The sequence below is a fragment of the Panthera onca genome, chromosome B3 (assembly GCF_046562875.1).
Source record: "Panthera onca isolate mPanOnc1 chromosome B3, mPanOnc1 haplotype 2, whole genome shotgun sequence".
In the NCBI taxonomy this organism is placed as follows: Eukaryota; Metazoa; Chordata; class Mammalia; order Carnivora; family Felidae; genus Panthera; species Panthera onca.
Window position 1 is genome coordinate 133,148,908 of NC_138344.1, and position 15,823 is coordinate 133,164,730.

At 54.9% G+C, this 15,823-nt stretch overlaps 1 protein-coding gene across 6 annotated transcripts in view; it reads right to left on the reverse strand.

Moving 5' to 3' along the window:
* Positions 1–265: 265 nt before the first annotated feature.
* Positions 266–15,823, reverse strand: part of TTC7B (tetratricopeptide repeat domain 7B) — a 254,815-nt gene continuing 239,257 nt past the window's right edge. For all 6 annotated transcript variants that reach the window (XM_060620534.3, XM_060620535.3, XM_060620537.3 and 3 more), the window contains one exon: positions 266–1,226. In XM_060620534.3, the coding sequence (XP_060476517.2) occupies positions 1,005–1,226 (222 nt within the window). In that variant the 3' untranslated portion in view covers positions 266–1,004. The remainder of the gene's footprint in view (positions 1,227–15,823) is intronic.

A 15,823-nucleotide genomic window follows, 5' to 3' on the forward strand; every position in this document is an offset into this window, starting at 1 on the left:
CTCAGCATGGAGAGTAAAAACCTTTCCTCACACCTCCTGCCTTAATCGGGTCACTTTATTCCTGATCCTGTGCGCCCGTGAATGCAGACATCAATTGCTAGGCCCGAGTCCCATGCTCCAATCCCAGACAGCAGGGGAGCGATGGGAAAGGTGAATTTCCACAGGAAGGTCAGGGCGGGTCCCGGGCGCACACGGCCTCCCGCCCCGCAAACTGAGCCTTAGCCCCTCAGCCCTGTGGGCTTTCGTCAACACCACAGACCACGGGTCCATTTAAAAATCATTTTATTATTAACATCATCTTCCCATTTAGCCAAGTGTCTGTCATGTATAAGGAATGTCGGTAAATATTCCATTTGAAGCTTCTTTGTACATATTTCCATCGATAAATAAACTCTGAATTCACATAAAAAAGTTAAACTTAAATAGCTCCTATTCCCTTCTCTTGTAACAGGCATATATTGGTGAAATATAAATATTCTCGGACTCAGGCTTTGTTCTAAGTGAGGAGAGGAATTCATCACATGGTACAGTTACTGACAACAAAATCGAGAAACTGTCAGCTGGTGTCCTGGCTTGGACTAGGACTGAGGTGGGAACCAGAAAATTCACATTTGGTTTCCCGGCCGAGGTTGGGGGAGGAGTGGTGACGGGGAGGAGAGTTTCCTTTACAGCTCTGATAAAAATAATCTGCTCTGCCAGTGAACTTTAACTTTGAATATATTCTTCTACATTGGCTGATTCATTCCATTATTGTTTTACTTAAAACTTGGATGTCAGCTAACAAAATATGGCACATAATCCATTTTGAACAATGTCGGTGGGCTTGGAAACTATCATTGGGCTGGCCAAAACAACAACAGAAATGCACGTGGGGAGAGCGACGATCCGGGGCTTGTTTGGTGAGTTCACTGTGGTCAATCGCATGTTCAGCCACGGCCTCGGCGCGGGGCGCCCCAGGCGGGGCCTCCTGGGCCCGAGCGGCAGTGAGGCTGGCAGGGGCCTGCTCAGAGCACCCGGGGGATGATGGTGAAGGGCACGGCGGGGCTGCTGGCCTCCAGCTCCAGGGCTGTCAGGAAGCACTCGGTGGCCGCCGCGTCATTGCCCTGAGCTTGAAGGACCTCGCCCAGCCCGTTCCAGACCTCGTGGGCCGTCGAGTTCACCTGCACCGCGTCCCGGAGGATTTTCTCTGCCAGACTGTAGCGGCCCAGCTGATGAAGAATCAGGGCCTGCAGGCATCAGAGAGAGAGAGAGAGACAGACAGACAGACAGTCAGAGAGAGAGTCTCTGCAGCTCTAGGCTCTTAGCCGTCCTGGAGTTTCTGCACGTTTCTGGGAGGCTGGCGTGAATCTCCACTGGGCTGGGCACCCGGCAAGTTCGAACCCTTCCCGCACTCAGGGGCAATGTTCCAAAGAGTTGCTCGAACTGTATGTAGTTGCCTACGTACAGCCGTTTTTTGAAAGATACAAAAGGCAGTTCCACACGGTTCATCTTACTACTTAACCCCCAGGAGCGAACCAATCTGAGAGGCCAGTCTGTACTGACCCAGGGGGCCCTCCCGGGTGTACCGGCTGATACGTAACAGGTTTTCTAACCTGAAGAAATGTCATTTGTGGCATTACTTATGGTGGTGACTAGAACAGACCTTTTTTTATTGCTCTCAGTCTCCCTACCATAAACAAGCCCCTGCCTTCGTTGTCCCCTGCTCATCGCAGGCCCGCCCGCCATTTTACACAGTTTTAATTAGGACGTAGGGGTTGGTCCCCAAATATTTGACCATGACCGTGTTTCTAAGTTATGCATCTCGATGACCGATGTTTTTGTATTCTTTCATCCGATGATATATTCTCTTTGCTCAATCTCTCCCTCACGGGGAACACGCTGAAATTGTGCCCACTTTCTCTATTTTTTTTTTTTTTTTTTTTTTTACTTTATTCTATTTGTTTAGAGGGGCAGAGAGAGGGTGTGAGAGAGAATCTTTGGCAGGCTCCCTGCCCGCACGGAGCCCCACACAGGGCTCGATCCGACCACTCTGGACTCAAGAGTCAGACACTCAACAGACCGAGCCACCCAGGTGCCCCTCCCTTTGCTATTATAAATCATGCTGCGATGGTCTTTCCAGACAGCGCCTCTGGTTCTTACAGAATGGCAGATCTCAAATCTTTTCTACAGTCCTGCTAACCTGTGGGTAAATGGAACCTTACTGAGAATACCCACATATTCTGGGGGGGACGCTGGGGTGGGGGCAGTGGCCTCTGTGGGCTCCTCGCAGCAGCCCTGGAAGGGGCTCAGTGGAACCAGCTTGATAGCAATTTGGAGACTCTTCCTTTACAGCAAATTTCCGTAAAGTGACCTTGACCGGGTTAGAGGATGTGACTCTTTTTAAGTTTTCCAAATACTCTGCAAATTATATGCCTAAAGGGTCACTTTCTTTTTTTTTTTAATAATTAAAAAATTTTTTAATGTTTATTTTTGAGAGAGAGAGACACACACACACAGAATCCAAAGCAGGCTCCAGGTTCCGAGCTGTCAACACAGAACCCCTATGCAGGGCTTGAACTCACCAACTGTGAGATCATGACCTGAGCCGGAGTTGGACACTTAACCGACTGAGCCACTCAGGTGCCCCAGGCCGTGTCACTTTCTCACCCATCTGCAGAATTCCAGTGCTTGGTCCCCTGTCCCCCACTATCATTACTCTTCATGTTTGCTAATTTCATAAGTGCAGAACGTCTGTCCTTAGTAAAACCTGCATTTCTTTAGTAACAGTTCAGGTTGGGGCTCCTGGGTGGCTCAGTCAGTTGAACACCTGACTCTTGATTTTTGGCTCTGGTCATGATCCCAGGGTCATGGGGTCAAGCCCGGTGTTGGGCTCTGCACCGCGCATGCACTGAGCCTGCTTAAGATTCTCTCTCTCCCTCTGCCCCTTCCCCTGCTCTCTCTCCCTCTCTCAAAAAAATAAAAATAAAAAAAACCCAACAACTGAGGTTAAAGATTTTCCATGCTTTTGTTTACAAGTCTTTTAGAAGACTGCTATTCATCTGCTAGCATACTTGTCTAGATTGTTCTTTAACTTTTGAGATTTTTTTCTTTGAACAAAAGTTTTTAGTTTTTTAAGTTGGATTTGTTGAACTTTCGTGGGTTTTGTTTCATTTTTTGGTCACTTCAAAGCTCTGAAAGTTATACTTTCAAAGAACTGACGCGTGTTCAATCCCGCTTTGTTAAGTAGTTGTCTGCTTTATCTTGGCAGACAGGAACCTACCCGGATTTCTTCTTTTCTGCCGGACACAAACTAGCTACCCCTCCCTCCACGTCCCTCCCGTGAGGCACTGCCCGTCATGAAGTGAATTATTACATGAAACACGGGGCCTTCTACAACTTTCCAGTGAGCCACAACAACCCCCTCCTGCCTTTGCATCAGTACTGTGCTGTTAAGATTGCTGTTACATCATGTTTTAATGGCGGGGGTGGGGACGAGAGCCTCTCCTCCTTCCCTTTGCTTTTGAGTATTTGCACGACCGTGCCCGATGAACTTAACAATCATCTTGTTCATTCTCTTCGGGAGTTGAATCGTGCTTGCGTTAACCTTCTAGGTGTGTGTGGAGAAGCCCGACATCTACCGTGTTGGGTTTTCCCAACCAAGAACATGGCATGGTCGGCTGGTCCCGCGTATCTCTTCCTAAATTTCCCGGTAAAGCCTTGCTCTACCTTTTTGTGGTTCACGCGCAGAACCGATGAGGCACCCCCAGTGTTCTCGAGCATATGCGTCACCAAGGGGCGAGGGCCAGCAGAACCTGCTGGGGAGGGGGCATATACGCGCCTTCCAGGGGGCTGGCTGTGGCCTGAGCCATAGGCCACAGACAACGTGAGCATCGGGGAACCAGGTGGGGCCCACTCTGAAGAGCTCTGGCCTCCGAGACAGGCTGTGAGGAAGGCGCCTCCGTGGGCGGTGTCCAGGTCCTGTGGGCTGCTAGGGCTGGCCTCTCCCCCAGGGCGTGTGGCCCTGGAGGTGGCGTCTGAGGGCCTGGAAAGCAGCCTTGCTTCCGAGAATCACCCGCACTTAAGAGTACCCAGCGCAGGAGCTGTGAGGATGATTCTGGCAGAGGCCAAGGTCAGTGGGGCGACGGCCAAGGCGACCCACAACCCCAGGGCAGTGCGAGATACTGTGGAGGGGTACTCTCCGTGCCCCCAGCTCCGGCTCCCTGAACTGCCTTCCAGAGCGAGGAGGAGAAGGCCTCCAGCAGACAGAGGCTGTCCTCCCCTGGCCAGGGTACAGCAGACCTCACTGTCAGCTCGACTCTCTCTGGGAGGACAATTGAAAGGAAACACTATACATTCCCTTTCTTATTAACTTCGATATGTGCCTTAATTACGTCTCTGCTGGAGTCCACGTCCTAAATGGGATCCGTCAGAGCTGAGGCTCTGAGAGGGTGGCCAGGGCCGGGCAGACAGGTGGCTCCCTCTGATGCTTTAGGGCACGAGAGGTGGCCGGAAGTCAGTCCTTGCAGTTAGGATTTCACCTTGGCTTCTGAAATTCTTCTCTCCTCAGACTACAGGCCTTCCCGTCCTCCAGCGTGAACTGCAGGTTTCAGCCGCCTTCCCCAAGGTCAGGGTCAGTTTTGCAGAGGCCGCCGGTGAGAGCCTCCCAGCTGTCTCCCCAGAGCCCCATCCTCCACCCACCTAGGAGCGGGCAAGGGAACCATGTGCTGAGAGCAGGGGTAGCGGTTCAGCATGGACCCAGCTTCCTGGCAGGATGATTAACAGTGATAACAGCAGCAAGGGCTTTCAGTGTTTTTGACACACCAGGCACCATTCCAAGTGCTCATGTTCATTAGTTCACTTAATCCACCCGGGGACCCCGAAGTGGTTTCGCACGGGCATGGCCGGGACATGTCTGCACCTGGCTGCAAGGCCGGCTTCGACCGCGGTGGACAAAGGTCCTGCAGCGGAGGAGGAAATCTCCCCACGCACTAGGTACTCCTCCCGTTTTGCGGGTGAGAACTATGGCTCCCACGGCTGCGTCTCCTGCCCCAGGCGCACAGCCAGCTGCTGCAGAGCTGGACTACAACCCGCATCCTAACTCTCAGGGCCTGCCTGACATCCATTCGGATGCGGAGTCCGGGGCGGGGCTACAAGCGGCCACCTCCACCTCCTGGGGTTGGGGGGGCGTGGGGCATCCTCCCTCTGGCCCTCCTTCAGAGACACTGGGGCAGCTCGACACCCACACTTCTCAATCTTGGAGGTCCAGGCGGAAAGGACGAGAGGCCCTCCCCGGCTTGCAGGCAGCAGGATGTGAGGGCCAACGAGCTCCTGCCTTCATTCCTTCCGGGCGAGGTTATCAGCTTGAGCTCACTCTAGAACATTCCGATTTAACCAACAGAGCCGTGAGAGGAGGGAGGGGGTCCGGGTGGAGGCAGCAAGCAGTGGCATGAATTTTACCCAAGTGACCCTGTCATACTCTCTCTCAGTGCATCAAATTACTGAATACACACCACCTTTTTCTGAGTGGCCCTCCCAGGCAGGGAGACACGCACTGCGTGTGCCAGGCAGATGAGTAAGGAGGGACAAGCCACCGGGTAAGATGGAAAGAGGCGTCCCTGGTTACCTGGCGGCAGGCCGAGCATACGGTCTGGGTCCCGACAGGCTCTGCTTTCTTCCTCTACGCGGAATGTTTTCTCCGCATCAGGCACGATGCTAGGCACTTGTACTTGGCTCGTCTTACATTACCACCGCTTTATAGATACAGAGACAAGGTTCAGAAAGGCCAAGAGTCTTGCCCAAGGTCCCAGGGCCAATGGATAAGGAGCTGCGGGCCGGCCCAGGTCTGCCGGAGGCCAAAGCCCCCATGCTCCCTGCACACCTTCCCAGCCGGCCCGCCTGCTCACTGCTGCCTCTGTCGCTTTAAGAGATGAGCCTGGAGCCCCCTGGGCACTGACCTAGTTACATCTGAGCCATGGCAAATGGGCATCTGCCGCACTGGGTCTCCTTTTCACTTCTCCAACCATTGATCGATCACTGGCTCTGTCACTCCTCCCCGTGGTTATGGCCAGGAGATGGTTCCTCTCCAGCCCAGCTTTTCTCCAGCTCGGGTTGCTGCTTGGCAGTATCCTATATATTCACTCAAGGACGAGGACAGCTCCTTGCCTCCCTTTGGTGGCCCAGAGGCTAGCTGTGATCTTGAGGCTTGGCATGGACATGGGTGCCAAAGGACTGGGGGCCAATGAGACGTGAAGACCCAGAACGACCAGGGCCTTGGCCCAGCAAGACCCAGAGACCACTGCACTCAGCAGCAGTGACCTACCCCCACCCTGTTTGAGTGGGGACAAGGTCACCAGTCCTTTTAACTGGGAATTTTGTTTAGAAATTGGCAGGCTGTTGTATCTGGGTATAGCCTACCATGGGGGCTCCAGGGTCTAAGGCAGGGGACACGTCTCCCCACTCCCAAATGCTTGCAAAGAACCAGCCAATGGGCTAATCTGACCTATCACCCGCAGTGTTGGGAAGCTAAGAGTCTTCATGTTGTCCAGTGTCACACAGGTCTTGTGGGCTTGGAAATTTCCAGCCCGTGTACCTGGACTTATATTCCTAATGTAGGAACAGGCTACCCTTTCCAGATGACCTTGAGGCTTCCTGAGCAATCTGTTTAGTGGAATTAATTCCTAAAGCTGGAGCTGCTCAGGGAGACATCAGAAGCTTGCCAGGGGCTGCCAGCTCAGGCTTGGCAAGGGAATGAAAAATCAGCCTCTGCCCAGTGCCCCAGCAAGCCAAGAGCAGCTCAGAAATCAGTCACATAATGGGATCAACCAGGACAAGCTCCAGCTGGGGTCTGAGCCATTGCTTGGGGCCAGCGTCGCCGGCAGGTTGGCCAGAGGTGGGCTGGGACCTGGACACGCCTGGCTGTCAGGAATGACATGCCACCCAAGCCCTGGTGTGCTGGGAGAGGCCTTCCCTGGCTTTGCCGTGCTCTTATGCACTAGAATCCCGACACCCTTTTCTTTAGGCCCTGCCTCCTCTCTCCTCCAACCATCAAAGGCTTAACTCGTGAGGCTCGAGTTTAACTATTCTCACCACGGCTGGATCCAACTTCCTCCTAGGACAGACCTCTTGGTTCAGCCAGGCTGGTCTAAAAGCCCACCCATTTCTGCAGGATGCCTCCCCCAGCCTTCTTCCCCCTCTCCAACCGTAGTCATTCCTGGTCTGGCCCCTCCTGCTGGAGTTCAAGTCCATCTGCTCAAAGCCCTGCAGATCACCATTCCCCCAAGAGCCCAGGCCACACTGCCCCCCTTAGGCAGCACTACCCAGAGGCACGGGTCCGGCTCCCAGCACTCAGGCTGGTAGGAGACAGAGCTCTCCATGAGTGACATATTTCATTACCACAACAACCCGCCTTCTCTCCCATGTCAACATCCAAAACCCCACTGAGTGACTGTCCAGATCCCAGCCACGTTCCGGCGACACACAGGAGGTCAAGTCTGCTCTCAAAGCTCGGGGCCCAGTGAAAATCCTAACCAGATCGAGCAATCGCTCCCTAAGGCCTAAGACACCACTGCAGGCCGAGGTGGGAACTCACGTGGTCCGTGCCTTCTCTTAACACCAGCCCCTTCTCTTCTCTTGGAGGTTGTGCAAACAGGCTTCCACCTTTCCCAGCCCTGGGGTTCCTGAGCCACCGTGGGAGCCAGCTGGGCCGGCCTTCTGAGAAGAGGGGAATCACTGAGAGGTAACTTACTTGTCCCTTTTCTTGGACACAAGTGAAGACAGCCTCCCAAGCTTGTGATTATTATAATCACGTGTTCTGTACAAATAAGCTCTTGGTGCCACACCAAATTGGAAGTGAGAGATTAAATTAAATCTGTTATTTCAAATGAGACAAAATGGACTTGGCTAATTTGAGGACGGTTAGCATCTTCCTCACTCATGTCTTGTGTGTGTGTGTGTGTGTGTGTGTGTGTGTGTGTGTGTGTGTGAGATAATTGATGCCCAAGGACTAAAGACCTTGCCACATGCCGTGGGCACCCGTGTAGGAGCTCTGCGTGGGCTCTAGTGCCCAAGGCGTCCTGCTACAGCCCTCGCTCTGGAGAGCACTCGGAGCCCTGGATCAGGTGACCAATAGCAAAGAGGCAGGACAAAAGCCACTATTTCAGACATCCCCATGGTGCTCTGTGCAAGTGCCAAGATGGCCCTTTGCTGGGCTCACTGCTTGTCCCTGTAGGAGTATGGGCACAGAGAGATAATGTCCCTGCAGGAAAGCATCCTTCTCAATGCCGAGCCACCACTAAAAAGCAGTCCTGCAGCTCAGCTCTGGTTCGGGGGTCAAGCCGCAGTCTCCGTGTGCCTATCACTCTTTCCGGGGAGGATGCTTTGGAAATCAAAGGGTCAGCAGCAGGATGGGGGTGAACAGCTCCCTTGTGCTTTTCATGCCGCGCCAGGCTGCTGCTGCAGACTCCACCCCGGGGCCGCTGCTCTTGACTTCTGGAGCAGAGACCAGCAGGTGCCCTTGCTGTGTTCGAGCCAGCCTGGGTTTTGCAGAGGCTGCTGGAAGCACCAAGGCCGGGGGGTGGGAGGAAGTCTGGTGTCTGGGGTGGGACTGGAGTATTTAAAGAGTTTTCTGTCCCATCCTGGGTCAGACCCTCCACCATTAAATCACTGCAGGGGGGTGGGGGTAGGGGTGGGGGTGAGGGCGGGAGCTTAGGGCAGTATTGTCAGGAGGTTCCTCCAAAAATACAGGTAAACCTGCAAGGACAAATGCATGGATCCACTAGGCTCTATTAATCTTTAAGTTTTGTTTTTTTTTTTTTAAGTTTATTTTTGACAGAGACAGAGTGCAAGCACGAGCTGGGGAGGGGCAGAGAGAGAGAGAGAGAGGGAGACACAGAATCCGAAGCAGGCTCCAGGCTCCGAGCTGTCAGCACAGAGCCCGACGCGGGGCTCGAACCCACAAGCTGTGAGATCGTGACCTGGGCCAAAGTCCGACGCTCAACCGACCGAGCCACCCAGGCGCCCCATAGGCTCTATTAATCTTTAATGGGCAAAGTGTGATAGTCAACACGCTGCGTGTTACTGATTGCCAAATGCTTTCCTAACCGTCCTACGCGACAGGTGCTACGTCAGTCAAGGTGGCTTATCTCCGTCCCAGCTCCCCAACTAGGCCTCGCTCTGAAAGGCCGGAGGGCAGGGGCTGGGCAAGCTGTGGGTCGTCTCTGCTTTGGCAGGCTCGACGCCGAGCAGGCAGGGCCATATTCAGTGCAGAACGAATAAATGAGGAGCCCCCAAAGATCGAAGAAACGAGGATCATGTTTAAGGCCACTGCTGGCCAAGTCCAGGTCGGTCTGGCCCACAGCCTGTGCTCCTACCCGCCACGGCATGCGTCGGAGAGACGGAGGACTTTGCCGGCACCAGGGAGCCAGGGGCCTGAAGGCAAGGCTGTCCCTGGAGGAAGTGGACATGGGCTGAGGACCAGATCTGCAGCCCCTCCTGGGCCACTCAAGCCAAACTGGCACCTCCAAGACTTTTGGACAGAGACACCTAAGCCTCCCCTCTGGTGGGACTTCTGTTGTGACGGCAGCTAGAGGAAAGCCCATCTCCTCAGCCCGTCACCCTCTGGGACGGTGACAGAGCTGCCTGGCTGTAGCCTGAGCGGCGGCTATGCTGACTAGAGGTAGCTTGTTGGGGGATCAGGACGCAGGCGAGGGGTTACAAAGAGCTCTGCGGGCTCTGGCCACCGCCAGAGGACCCGTGCCGCGCAGGTGAGAGGCCCGGCTCCCTCTTAGAGAGTGGGAGGTGTAGGTTAAGAGCGTGGCCTGGGGCTCACTGGGACTGGGTGTGAGCCAGTCCCACCAGTGACTTGGACAACTTCCTCCGGGTCCCAGATACTTGATCTGTATAATGGGGACAAATGCCAACTCACAGGACAGTCATGAGGCTACAAGAGCCCAAGTTTGTAGAGCGCTCAGTAAACCTCTGGTGAATGGTCACCATCATCAACAAGACCCTGACCGTTATCGTTACCCTTAATGACCTAGGGGGAGGGGAGGCCCTCCCGAGATGCCCAGGGTTGCAGGACCCTCCACTGCCGTCCTGTGTGCCTCTGGGTAGAGCTTGTGACAGCAAGGGCCATCTGGCTTGTCCTTGCACACAGAGGGGGTTCTTGGTCAATGTTTGGTGAACGGGTGGGAAGATAGACAAGCGGATGGCACGGGACACTGTCTGATGGTGGGAGGACGGGGGCGGGCATGACTTCTTGCCAGTGCTCTCGACCAATGAGTACCAAAAGGCCTGGCCTCGGGTCACCCTCGTCCACACTCGCATCAGAGCCCGATCGCTCAGAGCCTCCATGTGTGCCTTCTGGGGACATCGTTGAGGCGGCTGAGCCCGACGGGAAGAGGCGCTCTGTTCCCAGGGGGTTGCCACCGTCTCCCCTACAGATACTGCATCGCCGAGGAAAGCAGGACGCCAGTCCCCCTTCTGGTCAGGTACTTGCGTTCTCCTTCCTGAGGATGCGATCCATCAGAGAGAAGCCGGGTGGTAGTGGCGGTGCCCTCAAAGATAGTTTCCTTTTAAGTCAGAATCTAAATGGACTGCCAAGCAGGGCCACCCTGAGAAGGCCGCGGGAGACGGTGGCCTTGCAAAGGTTTTCTGGGAGCAGCGGTGGGAAGGCCAGGTGGGGGGCTGCCGCCGGCTCCCCCCACCGCCCCCCCGCCCTGGGAGTGGCCCTTTCTTCTCTGGGAAGCATCAAAAGCACTGACAGTTGTGAGCACCAGCATTTTGTGGGCGCAACTGAAGGGGCAGCCTGAGCCCCGCCCCGCTTCCCAATGATGCCTTGAAAAGGAACTGAAAACACACTCAGATGGGGTGGGGGTGGCGCTCAGCTTCTCTACCTGGATTCCAGCGGCTCTGGGCTCTCCTGGGCTCTGTTTTATGTTTCATTTCTGTGTGTTTTGAGTGCTTAGAAATGCACACTGGCTTGCCAGGGGGCCGAGCGTGTGTGCCTTGGCCAACTATGCCAGGCTTGGAAGGGCCTGCCTAACCAGGCCAGGAGCTCCAGAGGCCAGATTCTAGGTGTCCCGGCTGATGCCAGGCGTCACTGCCCTACAGCCTATGCCGCTGCCCACTGCACCTCCAGAGCGCAGCGGGGGTCACACGCTGCAATTCAACCCCCTTTGCTACGTTGGTCAAGAATGAGTTTGGGGCACCCTGGAGAAGAGCCTTCTGGCAGTGGCTCGGCAGGTCAGAAGTTTTGGGTAGAAACTGATAAGGGGTGGGTCTTTTTGTTTTAGCCATTTTACTTAGTTTTGCCCCCAGTTTCCCCAAAGGCCGGGGCCAGCCATTCCCGGCAGCCGGACACCCATCTAACCACGGACAGCAGGTGAGGCTGTCGCAGCCCCCACCCGCGGCTGTCCGGGTCCCGTCCACCCCACCTGGCCCTCGTGTAGGGACACAACATTCACGAGGCCGCTTGACCTTCAGAGCAAAGGGCCACTGACATCCGGTACTGGGGATGGGGGCTGAAGAGCAGGAAGGAAGAGGCTGAGGGACAAAGGGGAGGAGGGAGATGTGGGCTGAGCGGCTCCTGGGGAAGGGCCAGCGACTGTTCAGGCTGCCCTGAGGAGTGGCTCCTTGTGACAAGGTGAGTGGAAGCCAGGGCCCCACGTAGCTGGCCTTGCTCTATCCATGGTGGGGCCAGAGATGGACATGGCAGACATTACAGGACAATCTGGGCAGGCCTGGGCGAGGAGGGGCAGTGGTCTGAACCCAGCAGACACCCTGTGGAGGCTTTCCCTCAGGGTGTGCTGTGAATTGGTGCTGAGGATTCCAGAAGGAGGGAGGCAAAGACCCCAGCGCCTCCCTTCCTCCACCCAGGGAGGACCAGACGTGCCCGAGAGGCAGCTGGCACCTTTGTTCAGGCAGGAGATCGGCCGGCTGTGGGAAGCTGTCCTCTCACAGGCCCCTTTTCCAGGTCAAGTGTTTTATTTGAAGAAATGTGCCTTCTGGAGACCAGGTCTTTATAGCATTTAACTCAACTCAGAAGGAAACAGAACTCAATTTTTCCCAAACCTCTTATATTTCTAAGCCAGCAGCCAACCATCCACGGAAGCAGAGCTCCTTGGCGTGAGGAGGGGGCTTGGGCCTCTGCTTCATGACGCACGAGCCCCTGCTGCAGTCCCTGACAGGCAGCCTCCCACTCTTGCTTACACCCTCCAGTGACGGGGAGCTCACCACCACCCCGGGCAGCCCACACCATTAGTGGGCAGTCTGAACTGTCAGTTAAAAATGTAGAGCCCTAATTAGGCTTTTTATCTAATTACTGTTCTCTGATGTTCATTTAGTCTTCTTGAGTCATATGGAAAAAGTCCCCTCCGCTTTATATCTGATAGTCCTTCAGGATCCGAAGAAAACTTCCAGAATCACACACGCACATACACACAAGCTCTCTCTCCCTCTCTCTCTCAGTCCAGGGCATTAGAGGAACAGTAAATTCAGGCCTCCCTAATCTCCCCAACTCACTGACTTCTGCTGCTGAGCATGATACCCAAAGGAGACTGAATGGTGGGTTCAGAAGAAGGAGCCATTAAGCCCCAAGACAATGTGACTGTGGCTTTTCCTTTTCTTAAAGCATCTGACTGGCATTGCTTAAAGCTGCTTTCTTCCAGAATGGTCTGGAATATTCTGGAGGAGCTGATTCCTCAAATAGCAGAGCTATAGGCTGTCCAGCAGTAAACGTGCCAGCAGTGAGGATGGGGGCAGTCTGGTCATAAGCCAAAGGGCCCGTCCAGCCTCAAGTGGATTTCACACAGAAATCCCAATTTGGCCCCAAATTTCCTCTGGCCTAATTTCTTTGAAACTGGGTACTTCACTGTCGGTGCCAAAATATCCACGTGCTGTGGTGGCTTTCAGAGAACAGTTGCTGGGGATCAGAGGGACATTTTAGGGAAGGGACCACAGTCAGCCCACCTGCCGGCAGCTTCCCAGCACCAAAGACCCACAGCCTGCCGCTGCTGTAGACAAATGCCCAGAGGGTGGTCAGGGATGGCAAAGAAGGGCACATGAGCATTCCCCAAAGGGCCACCCTCCTATTTCACAGGCAGGAAACAGGGGCCCTGATCTACCCAGGTGACAGAGTGAGCTGAGGAACAGCATTGAGGTCCCAGGCTGGGGCTCTGTTTGGTCTGCTGTAACCAAAGCCGTTTCTAGTCCTTTCCTCCCTTCTATAAACTCCACTGAGCACCTGTGGGTGTTCTGGTACCAGTGTGTGTGTGTGTGTGGGGGGGGGGGGGCTAGTTTGCTGAGGGTCCTGCCCCAGAGAGCTCCCTGAGCCCAGCAGGGGTGACGGTACATGTGGAGGTCCAGCATCTGGAACAGAGTGAGGCCTGCTGGAAGGAGCACAAGGGAGGTCATTCCAGAAGAGATAACACAATGCTCCCACCCATTTTTTTTTTTTTTAACTAATGGGAAGGCTGACGCTCAGAGTTGGGCATGACTGGCTCATGGCCACAGAGCTACTTCAAAAAGCTCCTTGTGGGCAGGCATGTGGGCAGCCAAGCTTGGGAGGGGCTTCACTGATGACAGAAAAGTGAGGAAAGGGTCCTGGGCGGGCAAGCACCTGGGTCAGGCACCAAGCCAGGTAGAGGCCAAGTTGGGTCTCAGAAGCCAGATTTGTGGAGGACCAGCTCAGGGCTGTTTCTCTTAGGTCAGGGTACCGGGGTCTCTAGAAGGTGTTGGGCATTTAGGGGACCAAGAGACACATTATAAGAGGGCTTCTCAGGGTTAGCTGGCTCTGGACTGGGCTGTCCAGGGAGCAGTCCTCTTTGCAGAAGGAGCTCTGGGGACAGGACTTCCCAGTCCAGCTCTGTTAGCCTGGACACTAGGTCCTTCTTCCATGCAGGGGATGCCACTCCAGTGGGGCTAGACTGTGGGCTCTCTGGACCTAGGTGAGTACCACAGGACCTACCTTGAGAGGGGCTGATGGGGCTGCTCACATCTGCGTGACGTGACGAATGCCCACCCCACCCAGCACCCTGTGCTAGTGGCCCAGATGGTCACCTGCACGGCAGTCCCTCAAGGTCTGGACTCTGCCATGCAGAGCAGGAAAAGCCCAGCTCCCTTCTATTCGGCCTGCTGTGTTAATTTTACAACACTCCCCCCTCCCCCCATCTGTAATGTCTACTGGCAAATGAGATCATTTAAGACACTGGTCACACTCCAAATCAGAGATGGGGTATCCTGTGCTCTCAGCAGTCTCTCCTGCCCTAATTAGGACCCAGCTATCTAGCACCCCAAGTCCCTTTCTTTACCTGCTCTTCAGAATGGTGCGGAGATTTCATTAGGAAAAAGATGTCAGAGCCCCTCTCTGACTTCATCGAGAAGGCTAAAAAGGCAGCTGCTTCCTCCCTGGAAACGGCTCAAAGGCAGCCTTCGAGCTGCTCCCTCTTGGTCCCAAGCACAGCCCCCACCCCAGCCCTGGGAGGTGAATCACTTTGATCTGTGTATAAAGCCTGAGGGTCAGATACCACCGCCAGCAGGCCCTTGGAGACTAGGCCAAGGGCAATGGGGAATCCCTGTGTCTGGTGGGGTAAGCTCTCCCCTCCCCTTCCCTTCTATCCACTGCAGCCCAAAGCAAGGCACTCACAAATTACACACACACACACACACACACACACACACCAGCATAAGCACCTATAAAGCTCCGCATGGTGCACCTGCTAGGCAAGTCCCCTGCACTATCAAAGGACATGAGCGAGAAGGTCTGCCTCTGTGCGACTCGGGTTGAACAGGGGGCCCTGGTGAGGGGTCAGAGGGGACAGGGCCTGCTGAGCCTGGGATGCTGGGCATTTTCCTTACTCTGAAGCCCGTGACAGTTCTTGGTAAAATTCCAGATGATTCTCCATCCTCCCCTGACCCAATCTGCCATTTAAATTGCACGCCTGGTTTTTACAACGAGTATTAGTGCAGAGCCTCAGGGTGGACATAAATATTAGCTACCAATTCTTAGGTGAGAGGAATCTGCAGTTTGGCCCTGGTGCTGTGGGACCGGCCACATCCCAGCCAGCATTTTCTGCGGGTGCTAATGTGGCTCCCCTTGCTCGTACTTTTCCATTGGTAATGGGCAAGAGACTCCTGTTGACTTACTTCTACATCTCCCTCGTTGACTGATTTATTTATTTTTATCTACCTTCCCCGACAAACAAGTCAGGCGGACATAGCAGCCCAGGGCGGCCTGGAAGTCAGCGCTTCCCCACGGCCCCGAGTTATCCACGCAGTGGAAAGTTTGGTGCTAATCACTCCCAGGGGGCGAAGGCCCAGCCTCCCAGCCTCACGGGAGGCTGCTGGCACCCCAGGTGTGTTCGGGAAGATGGCGTCCCACCCCAGGCTGGTCCAGCTCAGCCAGAGAGGTGTGGGCCAGGGAAGCTCCGAATAAACTTCCAGCCCAGCCCTCCCCTGGGGTCCTGGCACCCTGGCTTCCACAGGTGAGAAGGGAGGCCCAGGCAGATGCTTAGCTCCCCATGAGGCGATGGAGACAGGTAGGTATGGAGGGAGAGACATGGCCCAGAGCTCTGGTGGGGGATGTGTCTGACAAGCCCCAGCTGCAGGTTCTCTGTCCTCAGGAGAATAATTCACACCGCAGAACTGAGCTGAGGGCTTGCTGGGAGCCCCTGGGCCATCGACAGTGGGGGAGTCCTAGAAACCCCAGCCCCATCCCCAAGGTCCAAGGCTGGGCCTCCTCCCCAGTGACCCTGACAGACTCACGTTGGGCCTCTGCTTTAACCTGTCCTCAGATGGGGCAGGGGGAGGCTGTCACACCTTCCACTGGGATGTCACTGCACTGAAAAGT